The 18,574-nt window shown below is 40.7% G+C and overlaps 1 protein-coding gene across 2 annotated transcripts; it reads left to right on the top strand.

Annotated features, from left to right (window-relative positions):
- The first annotated feature begins 2,039 nt into the window (after nt 1-2,039).
- Nucleotides 2,040-14,886, top strand: AQP4 (aquaporin 4). Of its 2 annotated transcripts, none has more exons than XM_040264776.1 (5): nt 2,040-2,215; nt 5,653-6,067; nt 6,945-7,109; nt 7,386-7,466; nt 12,245-14,886. In XM_040264776.1, the coding sequence occupies exons 1-5, from the start codon at nt 2,184-2,186 to the stop codon at nt 12,521-12,523; spliced, it is 972 nt and encodes a 323-aa protein (XP_040120710.1). In that variant the 5' UTR covers nt 2,040-2,183; the 3' UTR covers nt 12,524-14,886. The 2 variants fall into 2 exon arrangements, with proteins under 2 accessions (XP_040120710.1, XP_040120711.1); XM_040264777.1 differs by lacking the exon at nt 2,040-2,215 and adding an exon at nt 2,235-2,485 and having other exon boundaries at nt 12,245-14,815.
- Nucleotides 14,887-18,574: the final 3,688 nt, after the last annotated feature.

The raw sequence follows: 18,574 nt of genomic DNA, 5'->3' as shown, positions 1-18,574 counted from the left end.
TTTTAATTAGAGCATAATTGCTTTACAATATTGTGTTATATGACCCAGCAATCCCACTACTGGGCATATACCCTAAGAAAACCATAACTGAAAGAGGCACCTGTACCCCAATGTTCATGGAAGCACTTTTTACAATAGTTATAGGACATGGAGAAGGAAATGGCAACTCACTCCAATATTCTTGCCTGGAAAATCCCACGGACGGAGGAGCCTGGCAGGCTACAGTCCGTGCGGTTGCAAAGAGTCGGACACGACTGAGCAACTTCACAACCAACTTCACAACAGGACATGGAAGCAAACTAGATGTCCATCAACAGATGAATGGATACAGAAATTGTGGCACATGTATACAATGGAATATTACTCAGCTATATAAAAAAAAAGGAATGCATTCTAGTCAGTCCTAATAAGGTGGATGAACAGGAAATATTTTAAGTGTTCTTTGCAGATTGCCATAAATTCTCTGTTGCCCTCTTACCAGAGTTTGTTCTGACTTGCATATTTTTTCAAAGGCTGAAACCCCTGATGAACACCCATCAGTATGCAGCCACATTCTTAAAGGATATAAATTCAATCTTTGTTATCTGAGAATGCTGGAAACAGAAATAAAGAGCTCCTCTGAAATTCACACTCAAAATTGTAATCCCTCTTTCTCATGAGAGCTTTTCAACCATTCCCAGTTCTCAAGTATCCAAAAGAGACAAGAAAACAAGAAATTGTAACCAAGATGTGAAAACATAACTATTTTCTTCTTCTCTCTCCTTTATTTCTTTCTTGCCACAGTCCATTCTGGGGGGGAAAAAAAAAAAAAGCTCCTATGTGAAATGAGACAGTAGGTAGAGAAGCAGGGGAGGGATAAAGAGGGTCCAATAGTGAGTTATTATCACAGGTCTAGTTGCCAGTATGATGTTCATTATACTATTAAAAAGTAACTAATTAAAATATATAATTATAAAATAAATGTACCAGTGATAACAGAGTGCCCTATATCAAGGATGATGATTATTCCAGTTCTAGGTACCTGTGGTCCATTTAAAGAAAGAAAAAAATGAGATGGTAATACAGGCACTGTCAGACCTTCCAGAGTTCACCAAACTTTTTAGTCGGGCCTGCCTTACCGGCACACAATCTGTGCACTTAGAAGGGTCCCACACTTTCTTTCATATCCTACTGTTGCAAACTGGAAATTCTTAATTTTTCAACAAGGAGTCCTGCATTCACTTTTCACTGAACCCCTCAAATGGTACAGTCAAGTCAGTCCTGTCCTTGGGTTTCTAGATATCAAGCTTACTTATAGTTCCCACCACACTGAAAAAGGCTTCAATCCTGGGAAAGATCGAAGGCAAAAGGAGAAGCGGGCAGCAGTGCATGAGATGGTTAGATAGCATCACCGAATCAACAGACAAGAATTTGAGCAAACTCGGGGAGATAATGGAAGACAGAGCAGCCTGGCATCCTGCAGTCCATGGGGTCGCAAAGAGTCAGACACGATTTAGTGACTGAACAACAACAACAAGCTAGTTCCCAATAATTTTGTGTCATCCAACGTTTATCTGTTTAAAATTTGCTACTTCTTACCCAACAATTGTTCACATAACAGTCAGGTGAGACTCTAAAGCAGTCTTATATCCTGTTACTCAAATCAGTGCTGCACAGGCTCCAAGCGACCTGAAGTGATCTGCAATACTTTAAAAACTGCTTCTGTGAGCAAAAACTTTGCATAGAACCCACTGGCTATGTCGCCACTCAAAAACAAATGCACCAAAGCCTGAATCTCACTCAGTTCATCTCAACTGCTGGATAATGCAAATCCGTGCTCTTAATAGTCGCCCAAATTCGACTGTACACAGAACAACAACAACAACAAAAGTTCTCAGCAGTTCCCTGTGGTGGGAGGATTTCAAATAAAGACTTGGGGAAATCCTCATTTTCAAGGATTATCAGCTAAAGAAACCTAAAGTGAGCCAGCATTTTGTGTTCCTGAAATGCCCTGGGTCTTTAGCGATCAGGTAGAGAAAGTCATTTCAAGTTCAAATATAACTTGGCGACTGCCACATGGTGCCGAATCTTTCCACCCCTAAGACTTCAAAAACCCAATCAGACAAGTGGCCGTAATCTGACTCCCGGCGCACTGGGAGCTGTGGGGCTGGCAATGTGAGCGCTGCACTCTGGCTGGGGGAGGCATGAGTGACAGACCCGCAGCGAGGCGGTGGGGGTAAGTCTTTCTTTGCCTTAAGGGAACAATGCTGAGGCTCGGATGAAAGATGAAACTTGGGACTCTTTTATTACAGATACGTGTGCTGCTCAGGCAGAATCTAGAAGGAAACTCTAAGGCAGGTGGTTCTTCCAGGGCTGGGTATGGGCATACTCATAAGAGAGGCAGAGAGAGGGCAGAAGAAAAAGGGGGATGATTTACAGCAAAAAATCCTCCATATATTGGAGACCTATGAAAGCCCAAGAAAATGCCTCTATGGAGTCTATGGAGGTAAATCTATCATCTAGTATTTTTCATCCGAAAAATCACTCATCTAGGGGCTCAGCTGTCCAGAAGTGGATCAGGCTTGGGGGTTCAGCTAGAAAGTAATGTTGTCGGGCTCTCTACAACCCGGTCACATCAACAAACCCCCTTTGTTCTGGAGCAAAACGAAAAAAAGCACAACAAATGGTGTTGATGCGTTTCCAGGGAGTGTGAACAGGGAAGGGAACATTGACGATGGATAACTCAGAGGGGCTGTGAAAGAGCTGGGCTGAGCGCTTGTCAAGACAGAGGTGTGTATGTGCCGCCAGGGGACCCTGGGATTCACAGCCCTCTGAGGTTGGTCATTCTGCCCTGGAAAGAGATCAGATTCTGCGGATTTTCAAAGAAAGCTAAAGGCATACTCAAGGTGTCTGTTTGTTTACTTCGGGGGTTGGAGGGGGGTTGTTTTTATTTCTCTGGCTGATAAAGGTTTGAAGCTTTCTGAAAGAGCCACTGAGCTTCTGAGATTGGGTCTCTGGAGAAAGTGCAGAGAATGAGCAGGGAAGGTGAGGGAGAGGGTGCAGGGAGGAGGCGGCCTGTCCCCAGGGCATGCCTCTCCCTGGGCTCCCTGTGTGGCTGCTGAATGGGACCTGCCGAGTCCTGCCCACCTGGCTGCCTTAGCTTCCTGCCTCTCCCTTTTTTCCCACTAAATCTGGCCACAGAGGACCAGCCCCTGATATAGCACCTTGCCTTCTGCCATCCTGGCTATAGCCGTGGGCTGCTGCTAAGTTCTAAAGCCACTTTTGAAACTTCTTTTTTCAATTTGTGAATTTCTCCCCCTTTGGGATACTTGTCATTTCTCCCCCAGGGCACCCTCGCTGGCTGCCTGGCTCCAAGCACTGTCTTGTCTCTTTATTTTCTCTTCCTCTAGGGAGTGTGATGTCAATGTCCTCCCAGCTGGGGTTTCTCCTAATTGCATGATTCGCTTAGAGTTGTTCACTGGGATAGGGGATGCTCCAGACAGACGGGGTTGGCTGGTCCCCTTCTGGAGCCACCTAGGCTTGGGCAGAAAATGGGTTTCACTTTCCAGCTCTGTAGCAAAGCCCCATGTCAAACCAGGGCCTAAGTCAAGATCCTAAAGGTCAAGGCAGCATTCCCCTGGCACAGTTCTCACCCACTGGCTCAACCAGACCAGGATCCTGGGGATTCGATGGGGTAGGGAAGGGCCTATGCTCAGTAGAACTGCGATAACTCTGATCGGTTAAAATACCTGGCTTTCTTGCCTGCCTTCAGGCGCGTTAAGTCCCTTCGGTCGTTTCCAACTCTTTGCAACACCATGGACTGTAGCCCATCAGGCTCCTCTGTCCATGGGATTCTCGAGGCAAGAATACTGGAGTGGGTTGCCATTTCCTTCTCCAGGGGAACTTCCCAATCCAAGGAAGGAACCAAGTCTCCTGCATTAGCAGGTGGGTTCTTTACCACTAGCGCCACCTGGGAAGCCCACTTTCTCGCATCCCCCTTTTCATAGTTCCCTGGGATGAGTCCGTTAAATGCTTCCCACATTCCATCACTTTCTCCTACATGATCACAGACCAAGGATAAGGGCAAATGTCTTGAAAAACAGGGTCACTGGGATGATTGTCCCCCAAGAGGAATCCTAGTCATTTCTTGCCATTAATATCCTCAAAGCTCATCCCTTCTCAGCTGTGAAGATCCCAAGGTATTAGCAGGAAAACAGTAGAGGAAGAGAGGGTCTTTCTTCCCAAAGACTGCCTTGCTGCTCTCCTCAACCTTCACCTCCCTCCCCACCAACTCTCCCCACCCCCTCAAGGCACACAAGCTCCAGCAGAAGAAGTACAGGCAGATTTAGAGAAGGCCATCAAGAAGACACTAGAGAAAAACTGCTTTCCAGAGCCTCCTGCTTTGAGGCCCACGGTCTCCCTGACCACTCTCCCCTCGCCCAGCGGCCTTGCGTCCCTCTCCCCAAGTCGCTGTCCCCCTCAGTTGGCGGCTAGGGTGCCCGGGCTGCTGCCCGCAGGCACTGGCCTCCAGGATCCCTCTGGGAGGTTTCTATCAGAGGTGAACATCAAGCGATGGGGAGTTAGCCCAAGAAGGGACGGTCCCTCAACCCTGCAGAAGTACCGCAGAGGCCAGGATGCCCTTCTAACCTATCCCCCGCCTCGAGCGATGCCTGGGACCCGGGTGTCGCTCCCTGCGCTCGGAGAGGCGCTCCGGGGTCCCGGGCGGCCTGCCTCTTCCTCCGGACCAAGCGGGCTCTCGGACTTCTCCCCACGCTGGCCAGGAGAGCACGGCAGCGTCCCTCGTCCCAGTCCTGGCTCCCAGCTCTGCTGTGCGAGTCCCCACTGCCCGTATCAGTCAAAGGAAATTCTCAAAAGACAGCCTTCCCTGCTTCCTCGCAGAACACCCCTTCATCAGAGTCTCCACTGGAGGAGAGAAGGGACAGTCAGCTCTCAAAATCCATTTCCAGAATGCCATTTGAACCAGAAAGTGCAAAACTGGAAAAGACCTCTCTTTCTTATGGCCGTAGGTTCCAAATAGAAATGACATGTAAAAAGTACATTGAAAACGTAAAAAGTTGCTCAGAGGGATTTAACTACAAGGTAAATATACTTTATTCTTAATTCTTTAAGGAACTTGATCCAGACATTTTCCTTTCTAGGGACAATTCAGATAATTGTTCACTGAAACTGGATGATCTTTGGATATTAAATCAAAGGGGATCAGAATGACAATCTCTTGATTATTAATTAAGGGGATAATTAAGTAGTTAAGGAGATTTTCCAGAAGCATCCTTTCTTTGTATGCAGATGACCTTCAGGGAGGCTTTATATGCAAATAAACTTTGGTGGGAGGTGCCCCACAATGGGGCAAGACTGAGGGCCTGCTACTGCTGTTTGGTTTGGTGGCTCAGTTGTGTCAGACTCTTTGAGACCCCATGGACTGTAGCCCGCCAGGCTCCCCTGTCCACGGCATTTCCCAGGCAAGAGCACTGGAGTGGGTTGCCATTTCTCTCTCCACGGGATCGTTGTGACCCAGGGATCAACCCACGTCTCCTGCATTGGCAGGCAGATTCTTTACCCCGAGCCACCTGGGAGCCCGAGGGCCTGGCCATCTTCATCTCAGGAGACTCTGATTCGGTAGCTTCTGATGCCAATTTTGCTTTTTCTTTTCAGTAAGTGTGGACCTTTGTGTACAAGAGAGAGTATCATGGTGGCCTTCAAAGGGGTCTGGACACAAACTTTCTGGAAGGCAGTCACCGCGGAATTTCTGGCCATGCTTATTTTTGTCCTGCTCAGCCTGGGATCCACCATCAACTGGGGTGGAGCAGAAAAGCCATTACCTGTCGACATGGTTCTCATCTCCCTCTGCTTTGGACTCAGCATCGCGACGATGGTGCAGTGCTTTGGCCACATCAGTGGTGGCCACATCAACCCCGCTGTGACGGTGGCCATGGTGTGCACCAGGAGGATTAGCATCGCCAAGGCTGTCTTCTACATTGCAGCTCAGTGCCTGGGCGCCATCATTGGAGCCGGAATTCTCTACCTGGTCACGCCTCCCAGTGTGGTGGGGGGCCTCGGAGTCACCACGGTACCGTCTTTAGCTGTTGTTTTCATTCTTGGACTCCCGGCAGCTTATATGGAGTGCTAAATGACACCCTGGTGACCTAAGAGTCTTTCCTAAAATTGCCAACTTATTCCCAGGGGTTGTCTGATAACTCTTGATAGGGGTGCAAACTGATTCCAGCCACACTGACTATATCATATGAAGTCATTATTTGCTGTTGAATGACTTGAATAGCACTAAGTCTGGGCAGCACAAAAATTATGTTGGGTTCTTTTTTCCTCTTTCTCTCCATCCCAGTGACTGCATTGACTATATATATATAACATAAGACATTTTTATTACAATTATTTGTTGGTTCACTGGCAGAAGGAACAGTTTTGTTTGTTGCCTTGAACATGAGGTTTAAAACATCAAGGGTCACACTTTAAAAACTGAATTGGCATTTGATCCTGGTTTTGTTCTTAGCTGATTAAGTATATCATTTGTTAGCTCAGCACAGGGGTTGATTAAAAAACCACACACAGTTTAAATTTTAATTGAAGTATATATTAATTAATTTAAACCTAATTAATGAATTTAATCTTTGCCTTATAAAATTGCAAGACTCTCAAGAAACTCTTTTATAACTTAAGTGCAGCAGTAGCATATTTTGCTTTCTTTGTAGAAAAGAACATTCAGCACAAACTCCCACTTGGTCATTGTAAGAGCAATTAATTATCTGTGCTGGCCCAAAATAAGTATTTATTTTTTGGGGGGGAGATGCATGTCTCAATCAGGGGTGGAATAGAAGACTCAAACTGACCATCGGTTTTTATAGGAATAAAGTGTGCCTTTCACAATGATATGTTATCACAGAAAAGGTTCTCTTGTCAATTCAGATGGAGTATTTTTCTGTCTCCAGGTTCACAGAAATCTTAGCGCTGGACACGGTCTCCTGGTGGAGTTGATAATCACATTTCAGTTGGTGTTTACTATTTTTGCCAGCTGTGATTCCAAACGGACTGATGTCACCGGTTCCATAGCTTTAGCCATTGGGATCTCTGTTGCAATTGGACATTTATTTGCCGTAAGTTTCCAAGTTCCTTTAAATAACGGATCCACATTGTTTAGCCTCACCCTTCAGCTGGCCTGAAAATGTTGTGTTTCACAGCTGAGGTTCTTTAGTATCCAGCCTCTTCTGTCCATTTTAGGTTATTGTTTTGCTAACTTTGTGATGAGAATGTTGCTAAGGCTGCTAACCTTCCTCTAACTGACTTGGCCAACAGTGACATAATGCCATGAAGGCTACCTGTTAGTAACCCTGTTTCAGCAATGTCTGAAGTTGTGTTCTTTTTCCCTGTAGATCAATTACACTGGTGCCAGCATGAACCCCGCCCGATCCTTTGGACCTGCAGTTATCATGGGAAATTGGGAGAACCACTGGGTAACTATCATGTTCTTTGTTCCTATTTTCCTGAAGTTGAGGACAATTAGCCATAGAGCTTTTTTTCCCATTATTTTGCTCACTAGTTTCTCTTTCACCCAACTGTAACCCCCCCACCACCACTTTATTACATCTTTCATAAAGACTAGGGACAGACTAGGACAGATTTTATCTGCTGTAAAAAATTTCATATCTGTTTTGAGCCTTTAGTGATAGTCTTTTTTTTAAAGCACTGCTCTGCACACTGTATTCTGACAGACTCTGGCAGAATATATTGTATATGGAGGTTGTCTGGCTGTAACAAATTAAAATCAGGGTGGTGAAGTGAATGTGGTGTTTAAATAATTGAAAGTAAACCCTTCCTAGCAATGACACCTAATATGCTTGCAAAACAATAAAAAGAAGAAAAAGAGAAATGCTTAAAAGCACATAGCAAAAATATTTACCCTTTTTGTTTACAAAAGCATGAACCCAATTAATAGTATAGAAGTTGGAAGCATTTGAACTGCAGATGGTGAGGAATAGATAGTGCCAGTGCTTATGCTATTATTGCCATAACCATAGCTGGAAAATAAATGACTTTCAGAAAAGACACACTGCTCACACCTCATGCCTACCCTACTTATTAGTGTGGGGGTAGTGCTTCTAGAGAGCAGAGGTATCCGTTAATACCACAGTTGATTTCTTTTCAATTGTTCCTTACCAAAAAGAAATTTAAATCCCTTAAATGAATAATGTGGCAGTTTTGAAGACCTTTTACATACTGACTTACAAGAACCCATAAAAATAGGTGTATATCAGCCAGCTTCAAATGGGGCTAAGTTTTATTTTCATCTATATGTTGTGAATGCTCTTTTACACCTTTTATTTTCAATTCATGAATGTAAGACAATGTCTGTTATGTTTTTTGTTTTATTGCTGTATAGTTGATATACAATTCTGTGTTAGTTTCAGGTGTACAGCAAAGTGATTTAGTTATACATACAGATATATGAATGTATATATATATTCTTTTCAGATTCTTTTCTGTCATAGATGTCACTTATGTTTTAATGTCATGCATACAGGGGTTACTGACACAGTCACATGCCTTCATCCGTGATCTGTGTTGCAAATGAGAAGAAACTGCCCGACTGCTATGTGCATTCACTTCTAAGAAAAGTGTACCAAGTATTTATGAGTAATCTTTCCCATTAAATAAAAGCACGAACATCAGTGATCAAAAGCAAGGATTTGGACCCGGCCATGAAAAAGCTTAGTCAGTAATACTATCCATGCAATTGGTCATTTTGCCACTGAAATTCCCACGTATGTCTCTAAAGATTTGCCACACTAACAGGAATGGAAATGCGGTATATAGGTCTCAGGGCTTCCCAGGTGGCACTAGTGGTGACCCACCTGCCAGTTCAGGAGATGCAAGAGACACTGGTTCAATCCCTGGGTTAACACGATCCCCTGGAGGAGGAAATGGCAACCCACTCCAGTATTCTTGCCTAGAGAATCCCATGGACAGAGAAGCCTGGTGTCATGGGGTCACAAAGAGTTGGACACAACTGAGCAACGGAACACAGTATATAGATCTTATGATAAAAGTACAACTTTTAGTTCAACTTATACATTCAAACAATGGGTACATATACACAATGGAGTATTACTCAGCCATTAAAAAGAATACATTTGAATCAGTTCTGATGAGATGATGAAACTGGAGCTGATTATACAGAGTGAAGTAAGCCAGAAAGAAAAACACCAATACAGTATACTAACACATATATATGGAATTTAGAAAGATGGCAGTGATGACCCTGTATGCAGGACAGCAAAAAAGACACAGATGTGTATAGCGGACTTTTGGACTCAGAGGGAAAGGGAGAGGGTGAGATGATTTGGGAGAATGGCATTGAAACATGTATAATATCATGTAAGAATCGAATCGCCAGTCTAAGTCCAATGCAGGATATGGCACGCTTGGGGCTGGTGCACGGGATGACCCAGAGAGATGTTGTGGGGAGGGGAGTGGGAGGGGGGTTTATGTTTGGGAATGCATGTACACTGTGGTGGATTCATGTCAATGTATGGCAAAACCAATACAGAATTGTAAAGTAAAATAAAAAAGAAAGAAAGAAAAATTTAGAAAAATGAAAAATTTTAATCCATGAGGACTTGAAAATGTAGATGAAAACATGTGTTTTTATTTATTACTTGAGTTGTGATACATTAGTTAAAATTTGAGTGGCAAAAAAAAAATCCTTAGCTTGCTGACTGAATCTAAGTTTCCCCTTGTTGCTACAACACTTAATCCTACTGAAAACTAATGTCCATTTTGTAACAATGGTTGTGTAAAATTAACAATTAATTTAAAGTATATCTGTAAATAGGTAGACTGATAGATGAAAATAGCAAGATATTCATGATGAATTTTGTGTGTGGTATCATATTTTTTAGTCTTCTTTTCTGGATTTTCTGGATTTTTCTGACTTTCTGGATTTTTAGCAGTAAAAATTCTTTACCTTCATGAATTTTAAAAGTTAAGGGGCATTATAACTTTGGGAATAGCAACTTGAAACTGAGATTTTTTTTTTTGAGAGCATGCAGCCAGATGTCTTCTGAATAAGTGTTTTGAGGGAACTGTAATTATTTAGCAGTCCTTTGTCTCTCTTGCGGAATTTGTAGCTCATGGAACAGAGCATACCAAATGAGATCTTACCAAAGGAATGTAGCACAAAGACATTTAGAGGAGGGCTCTCATTTCCCCCTTGAAAGGGCATCAAAAAGGTAAACTCTGACATGGTTTCTTTCATGTTCAAGATAAGGAACTTGGTTCTTGCAGCCACTTTGTCAACAATTTCCCTGTAAAGTATATGTGTTCCGCTTCAGCTTAAGTTTGAATTTTCTTTAGACTGTGCAATGAGGGTGCTAAATGAATTTAATTTCCAGAGAGTGTTTTAACCCAGAAGCATTCATCTGATTTTTTTTTTCAAATGAGAGAAGTGTAGCATGTGTGTGTGTACCTGTGCTAAGCTCTTCAGTCATGTCCAACTCTTCATGACCCCATTGACTGTAGCCCACCAGGCTTCTTTGTCCATGGGGTTCTCCAGGCAAGAGTACTGGCATGGGCTTCCATCCCCTTCTCCAGGGGGTCTATCCTGACCCAGAGATTGAACTCCTGTCTCTTATGTCTCCTGCATCGGCAGACAGGTTCTTTACCATTAGCAAGTATAATAAACAGCATAATGATTCAAAAGAGCTTTGAAATCAGACAGACCTGAAATCCCAGCTCAACCACTTGCTAAGCATAAATTTTTAAGCAAGTTTCTCACCCTCTCTGCATATCCATTTTCATACCCATAAAATGGGATAATAATAATATCTATCTCAAAGATCAGTTAGAATAAAATGAGTTAATACAAGTTAAGCACTGAATACAGCCAGCCCAATAAACCGTGTTTGGCATGCTGCAGTCCATGGGGTCACAAAGAGTCAGACACAACTTAGTGACTGAACAACAACTGTTGCTCAAGTCCATCTGTTGAATGAATGTCTAATACTCTACAACCTGAAAGTGAAAGTCTTGGTTGCTCAGTCTTGTCTGATTCTTTGCAACCCCATGGACTGTAACCTACCTACCAAGCTCCTCCTCTTGCCTGGAATTCTCCAGGCAACAATACTGAAGTGGGTAGCCATTCCCTTCTCCAAGGAGTCTTCCCAAGCCAGAGATGAACCCAGGTCTCTCGCATTGCAGGCAGATTTTTACTGTCTGAGATCCTATAGTCTACATGTACTCTAAAGCAAATGTTAGAGTTTATCCAATCTCAAAACTTAGTTTATTCTAGACACATAACTAATATGATAGAAACTTCTAGTTATTGAATTAAAATCCTACTGGATGGCAAATCCTCTACCCACCATCATCCATAAACTCAGCACAGATTTTTCCACCAAGTCATCAGTATAAGAACCATGAGGATAAACGCACTCTGCAAAAAGATTTATGGACAAACCTTGAGGTTTTCTCTGAAAACAAATCACCAAATTTCAGAGAAAAAAAACATGTAACATAAGGAAAGTGACTTATAGTCAGCCTAGTCCCATACATCTTTAAATTGTCTAGGAAACATGGAAAGGAGCAAGTTACTATGAAACTGGAACTGTTAAGTACTTTACAAGTATTATTTCAATTTAATCCTGACAACAGTGAGCTGTGTATTATTATTATTCCTGTTTTGCATCTGATGGAATTAAGTGTTCATGAAGTTATGTAATGGATGCAAGCAGTCACAAAATTGCTAAGTGGTAGACCTCAGATTCCATTTATCATGCTGTACTGAATAATTAAAGCCCCAAGTGGTACAATCTGTACTATGATTGTGATTATGCAGAAAACCAATATAAGATGGCAATATTAAGAAAACAAGTATTGATACTCTCTAGAAATTTTTTTTCTCTATTTTAGTTAAATAAGTTTTAGTGTCTTTTTAATTTATAGTACCACCAAAGAGGACCTATCTTTCAGGATTATCTGAAAATGGAAAGAACATAATGAAAGCAGGAAAAGAGAAGAGGAAATAGTCTTCTTATTTTCTGTTCAAAATGTTATTTAGTAATATATAGATCTCAGATGTAGATTTAATGTGTTTTCTTATTTTGTTTCCAAAGGTCTCTTTTTATGCATGCCATATTTGCTCTCAATTTAAATCAGCAAAGTTCTATATTCATGCATTATTCAGAGAAATAGTTTTACTCTACTTACACTCTATAACTCTTCCATCTTTCCCCAGATATATTGGGTTGGACCAATCATAGGAGCTGTCCTTGCTGGTGGCCTTTATGAGTATGTCTTCTGTCCAGATGTTGAACTCAAACGTCGATTTAAAGAAGCCTTCAGCAAAGCTGCTCAGCAAACAAAAGGGAGCTACATGGAGGTGGAGGACAACAGGAGTCAGGTAGAGACTGACGACTTGATTCTAAAACCCGGAGTGGTGCACGTGATCGACATTGACCGGGGTGAGGAGAAGAAAGGGAAAGACCCATCTGGAGAGGTGTTGTCTTCAGTATGACTAGGAGACAGCACTGAAAGCAGGCAAGAGCCCTTAGAACTGTCCTCAGATTTCCTTCCACTCATTAAGGAAACAGATTTGTTATAAATTAGACATGTGCAGGTTTGTTGTTTCATGTCATATTACTCAGTCTAGGCAGTAAATATTTCATTATTTACCAAGGAGGACTGGAAGAAACCTATCATGAATTTCAAATCTAAAAAAAAAAAAAAATCTTTTTGAAGTATCCTCAAAGCAAATGTGTATCTAATTTATCTATTTGACATTAATTGATAATTAATTTAAAATGCTATCAAGATTTTGTTAAGATTTGCCTGACATATCTATCACATAGACATAACCTATCAGCTTATTTCCTCTTCCTTGTAACTGGTATTGTCAATCTTCCTCTGAGTATTTATTCTTTCAAGTCAAGTTTGTCAATGGCAAAATACAGAGTATGTCACAGAGTCCTGCAACATTCAAGAGAGAAAATACAACAAACTTTTACACGCAATCCCTTATGTTTAAACTACCTCGGCAAATGAATATTAATGAGTCATTGCTAATGAGTTGTTTTCATTTATATTTCAAATACCCAACTTTCAAACCAAACTTCAGTTCATAATATTTCTTCCTCCTCCTCACTGTCTCTAGGGTAAATATGGATCTAAAGCCCAGATATTTGAATAATGTTCATAAATTCTTTATGTTTATTCACCTAATAAAACATCTACATCATAAGGCACCTAGTGAGACTCAGGACAAACAGACCTGAAAGACTGTATGTGGGTGGGTGGAAACTTACCATCATACAGAAATCATATGGAAAAAGGCAATCTGTATAATGGTTTCAGATAGTTGATCTGTTTTCAGTGCATATCCTCAAATACAACATGAGGTTAACAATCTAAACTTTTAACCACTTAACCATTTGCTTTTTTAAAAATTTATTGGCAAAACTGGGGGTTTTTTGTTTGTAATTTTGGTTAACTGTACTTAAACATTAGCTGAGACATATTTTTGATAACATGAACATAACTAGTTGAGTTCTGAGTTTTTGTTAATTATTAAGCTCTGCTCGTTCTAGAAGGTGTACACACTGGTCCTGCCAGCCCCAATCGCTGCTACCCTCCCACTTCTCATGACATTTATTGATAATCTTCCCTGTGCATTTGTTGATCATCTTCATTGTACATGTAATGAATTTTTAATGAACTAAAATGCACGAGGGTCAAGGAACAACAAGACTGCAAAATAAAAGGGTGATCAAACTCCTCTGTATTTCAAGCTGACTAGATGACAATCTTTCATTTTTAGAGATATTGTATGTAACCCAATGTGGTTTTTAAGTATTTTCATTATTGACTCATTTGTTTGTCAAAATAACTGTTTTTTTTTTTTCTGTACTGCTTCGCCTTATGTCGGTAAAACTGTCTCTAGAAATGCCAGTTGCTGTCATGTAAACCCCAGTCTGTTCTAGCCTTCGTTTTAGACAAAGAGCTGCAAAAGTCGATTTCACTGAACAAAAGCTAATAGTAAAGCAAAAACCTATCACTGCAAAGAGTGGCTTGTAAACAGCTGATAATCAAGGGCTTTCTTCTCCCACACACAGTTCCAACTGCGTGTCACTTTTCAGTGTTAATGGCAGTTGTGTGTCTGTTGCAGTGAGATAATGGACCACTATTAAATCTGATTCTCTTTGGTGCTAGGAAAGGAATGCATAAGGTTCCAAGAGAGACATCACACCAGGGGAGTCCCCAGAAGTCCCACTGTCATCTTTTTGGCAGGTGCCTAAATCCTAGGTCCCTTTGGTGGCCGTCCACACCCTCCATCACTGAGGCACACTGCTTCCTGCTTGGGACAGCATCTATAGGAACTAGGGTATATTTCTAAGGATGGTTTATGCACATCTTTTCAAATGTTTGCTCAGTATATCATTAAAGGCTTAAAACTGGGAGTGGTTTAACTCAAAAGATAATGCTATCAACTATAGGCAAACATGCCAGTTCAAAAATAAGTGAGGTTAGCAAGGGAAAGGGTCTTCCCTGGTGGCTCGGATGATAAAGAATCTGCTTGCAATGGAGGAGACACAGGTTTGATCCCTGGGTCAGGAAGATCCCTTGGAGAAGAGAATGGCAGCCCACTCCAGTATTCTGGCCTGGAGTCTGGCCGGCTACAGTCCATGGGGTTGCAAAGAGTTGGACACAACTGAGCAACTAACACACACATCAAGGGGAAAAAGGAAACATTTTTTGGAATACACTTAAAGTTTACTGGTGTAGGATCATTTTTATTCAGCCATATGGTTTACTTCTTATACAGTCAATTTTATACTTACTTCCAGTTAGAGCATTTGATAAGTTATCACTGGAAAAAAAAAACCCCTCATGAATTATATTTTGGTCATTTGTTTTCCAGCAACAAGCAGAGTACCTGGCACATAGTAGGTATTCAAAACAAGTGTGTTAGTTGAGAAAATATATATATACATTTCATTTGTAATTTAAGGATATAAATAATTTTCTTTTCATCTTTATTTTGTTCAATATTTAATGGAAGCATGAGTTCAAGGACTACTAAGGGAAGGCCATATAAATGTAAAAACCATCGAATATATTTTTGCCTTCTACTATTTTAGGGGCATGCAGCGAATGAAAGCTTTTGCACTTTCCTTTCCCCGCATATGAGACAACATATTTTGTATTTCACTCAAGGCTCTACCAGTAAAAAGTAATGAAATTGTACCTTTCTAATGACATCTATGCAGCAGGGGTCTTTTGCCTTGTGGATGACACCAAATTATCCAAGTGTATTAAGAGACTGGGGCTTTTTCCTTTAATCCCTTCTTATTAATGAAGTGCATCATGCTGCTCCCAGGAGAGTGCTACTGACAGATATACAGAAAAGAGATCAGAGGGAAAAAACTGGAAGGACATAAATGAATTATACCCAGCCAGGAAACGATGCCAGCCGCCTCTTCCCTAAGGAAAAGTACAGCAAGCGCCCCCCCCCAATTGTAAGGCGGTCCCTACATTGCACATCTATATAGTTTGTCAAAGGAGTACAAAGGGTAAAAGTTATTTTTTAAGTTTCCAGGGCTTTCTTTAAAATTGGGGGTCCAGAGTTTGAAAGTATGTTTTCATTGTAGAAGATGCCATTTTCTTCAAAGAGTTCTCAACTTTTATACTGAAAGGAATATTTTCTGGTATCTAAATAGTTGCTTAAATGTAAGATTCTTACACTTCATTTCTGCCATTTGATGTTTTTCATATATTCTTATACTTTCCCTCTTTTGATCCTTTTCCTTATGCATTGGTAGGTGCTGGATCAGTCTTGAAGATTTTATAAGATTAGAAATATTTTGCTAACATGTTTCCCTGGTGGCTCAGATGGTAAAGAATCCGCCTGCATTGCTGAAGGCCTGGGTTTGATCCCTGGGCTGGGAAGATCCCCTGGAGGAGGGCATGGCAATCCACTCCAGTATTCTTGCTTGGAGAATCCCATAGATAGAGGAGCCTGGTGGGCTGCAGTCCCTGGGGTTGCAAAGAGTCAGACATGACTGAGCGACTAAGCACAGCACACAGCACATGACAGAATTAGTCTAATTATTAGAGGTCTGATTCCAGATAGCACAGAATATTCTTCTTAGACCATGAAACCAGGCAACTCACTTACTGATTTAAACTCCATAATGAACCAAAAAATTCCAAAACAGACTAGCACATTCAAATACTAGAATTGATCCCAGTGAAGCTCTCTATTGCAGCCTGTTGACACTGTTTCCACATGCTGTGAACATTTGACTGATAAATTGCCTTTGTGACAGCTGAGAATGACAATGTGAGCCCAATAGACCAACTTATCAGACAAGAAAGCTGATATAAATTCTCATCATAAGCACTATAGAATATGCAAACTCAGGCTATTTGATACCTGAAAGTCATTCTGTCTTTCCCAATATGTTGATGGCATCAAAATTATTAGAAAAGTGTGTTTACTCTCTGGAAAATGTAATGTAACAAAACTCACTCTCTTTACCCCCAAATTGTGTACATTTGCATTGCTTTCATAGTACTTTACAGATTACTTCAAAACAGCTGTAACTTTTGAAACCCTCTTCCCTAAAATACATGCAAGATATTTAATCCAGGGCTTTAAAACTGTGGCTACTCACTTTGGCAAATGACAATAACCTATGAAAATACAGATCAAATAAATGTTATGCAACATGTACAATAAACATTAAACTTAAAAGCAGTTATAGCATTACCTATGCATGTTAAAATTCAAGAGCTAAAGAATACACTGAATTTATATAACCCATCAGAATGTATTTCTAGATTCTCTTCAGGATTAATTAAATAAACATGCAATTTATAAAACTATATAAACAATTGTTTATCACTTTTATGACTCAAATCACAATAAAATTGTAATTCATGATAAACTGGTGAGAATAAACTGAACATATGGTTATATTCACAATTATTCATTAACTGAAATGTTATTCCAGTGTTAGAGCTAATGTTAAGGAGATTGAAACTGTAATGTCTAATATTTGGAATAATCTATTAAAGTGTTAGCACTGTGGTTAATTTCTGTGAATTATGTTGATCTCATATTACTAAGCTTGTGCAAATAAAGTGTTTAATATTTTAAAAGGTAAGCATTGTATTTGATGATTTTGAAAATTCATCCACAGCTTTTGCTCATCTCATCTTGAAGCATCATTTAGAAGGACCAGGAGGTTTAGATATTTGAGTACAATCAACACCAAATGAAATGGTGGTGGAATCCATATAATAAAATATATTTTTGAGAGCCTACAGAGTACACAGTATGATAGGTCCTCATATAGACAGTGAAAATGTTTTTGTGGGCTTAATTCTAAATGTTCACATCTGTGCAAAACAGACCATTGAATATCAGCTATCATTATAGAGAATCAAAGAGTGAAGACTTAAACAACTGTGACTCAAATGAGGCTGGTATTGCAAAATAGACAATCCATCCTTAGGGCATTTGGCAAATTCTGCCTACCCAGATGGATAACGTAGCCTCAATGAGTATCGGTTAACTCTCTTGGGTTCTTGGTTGGAACCTCTCAGTTTTGAGAGGCTACAGGCCTGCTGGGAAGGATTGAGGACAATCATGTATGTAACATGCAGCCCATCGGAAGAGTGGTGAATGCTGCCTTTAAGAGCCAGGTGGATGTGAACCTCTTATTGCATTTGTCACGTTGTAGTGAAATCAACGGTGTAGGTTTCTCTCTCCCCTACTAAGTTTTAAACTCCTTAAAGGCTGAGACTATGTCTTCTTCTCAGCCCTGAGAACTAGGCTTGACATTTCTCTCAATAAATGCTTGTTGCATAAATGAATAAATAACTTAAAGAATATCTCAATCATTAGGAAATACCACAAAGCACTATATCTTGATCTAGTTGGTTTTTACTGTATAGGTGTGTGCAAAATATTTGAATGCATATAGTTCCAGTTAGGAGTCCAAAATTAGCTCAAACACTAAAGAAAATAAAAGGGGAAAATGCACTTTAGAAAGAATAAAACACTAATTGGATTTCTAAAATTTATACCTAATGTGTAAGCAACAAGACATGTTTTAATTGCTATATTTATATGATGGCCAGATGTTAGATGAAATTTAGCCCTGTGAGTATTTCAGCAAGAAAAGTATTTTAACAAGCATGGGAAGCTAGAAAATAAATGTCAGCTCGATTTTAGATAATTATGCTGCTTGGAAAATGTCCAAAACAGTATGTCACCTGAATTAATTCTTAATATTTTTTAGTTTTTTCTACATCTTCACTCCTTGGGTTTCAAGAAGACATTAAAGACCCCAAAAAGCTAGTTGAGCTCTGCTGCCTCCACATGTTCAGAGGTCTTTGAGAAACCATGAGCATAATGTTTGCAACCTCTGTGCATAGAATAGTGATAGCGCATAGCTAGTGCTCAATAAGGGTTTCCTTGGTGGTTCAGACAGTAAAGAATCTGCCTGCAATGCGGGAGACCTGGGTTCAGTCCCTGGGTTGGGAAGATCTTCTAGAGGAGGGC

The sequence above is a fragment of the Oryx dammah genome, unplaced genomic scaffold, assembly GCF_014754425.2.
Source record: "Oryx dammah isolate SB20612 unplaced genomic scaffold, SCBI_Odam_1.1 HiC_scaffold_22, whole genome shotgun sequence".
Lineage (NCBI taxonomy): Eukaryota > Metazoa > Chordata > Mammalia > Artiodactyla > Bovidae > Oryx > Oryx dammah.
This window is presented reverse-complemented; position numbering and strand designations above follow the sequence as displayed.

Coding starts and splice junctions, on each gene's coding strand:
- AQP4 (XM_040264776.1), top strand. CDS start 2,184: ATGAGTGACAGACCCGCAGCGAGGCGGTGGGG. Junction 2,216..5,652: donor CCCGCAGCGAGGCGGTGGGG/GTAAGTCTTTCT, acceptor TTTTCTTTTCAG/TAAGTGTGGACCTTTGTGTA. Junction 7,467..12,244: donor GAAATTGGGAGAACCACTGG/GTAACTATCATG, acceptor ATCTTTCCCCAG/ATATATTGGGTTGGACCAAT.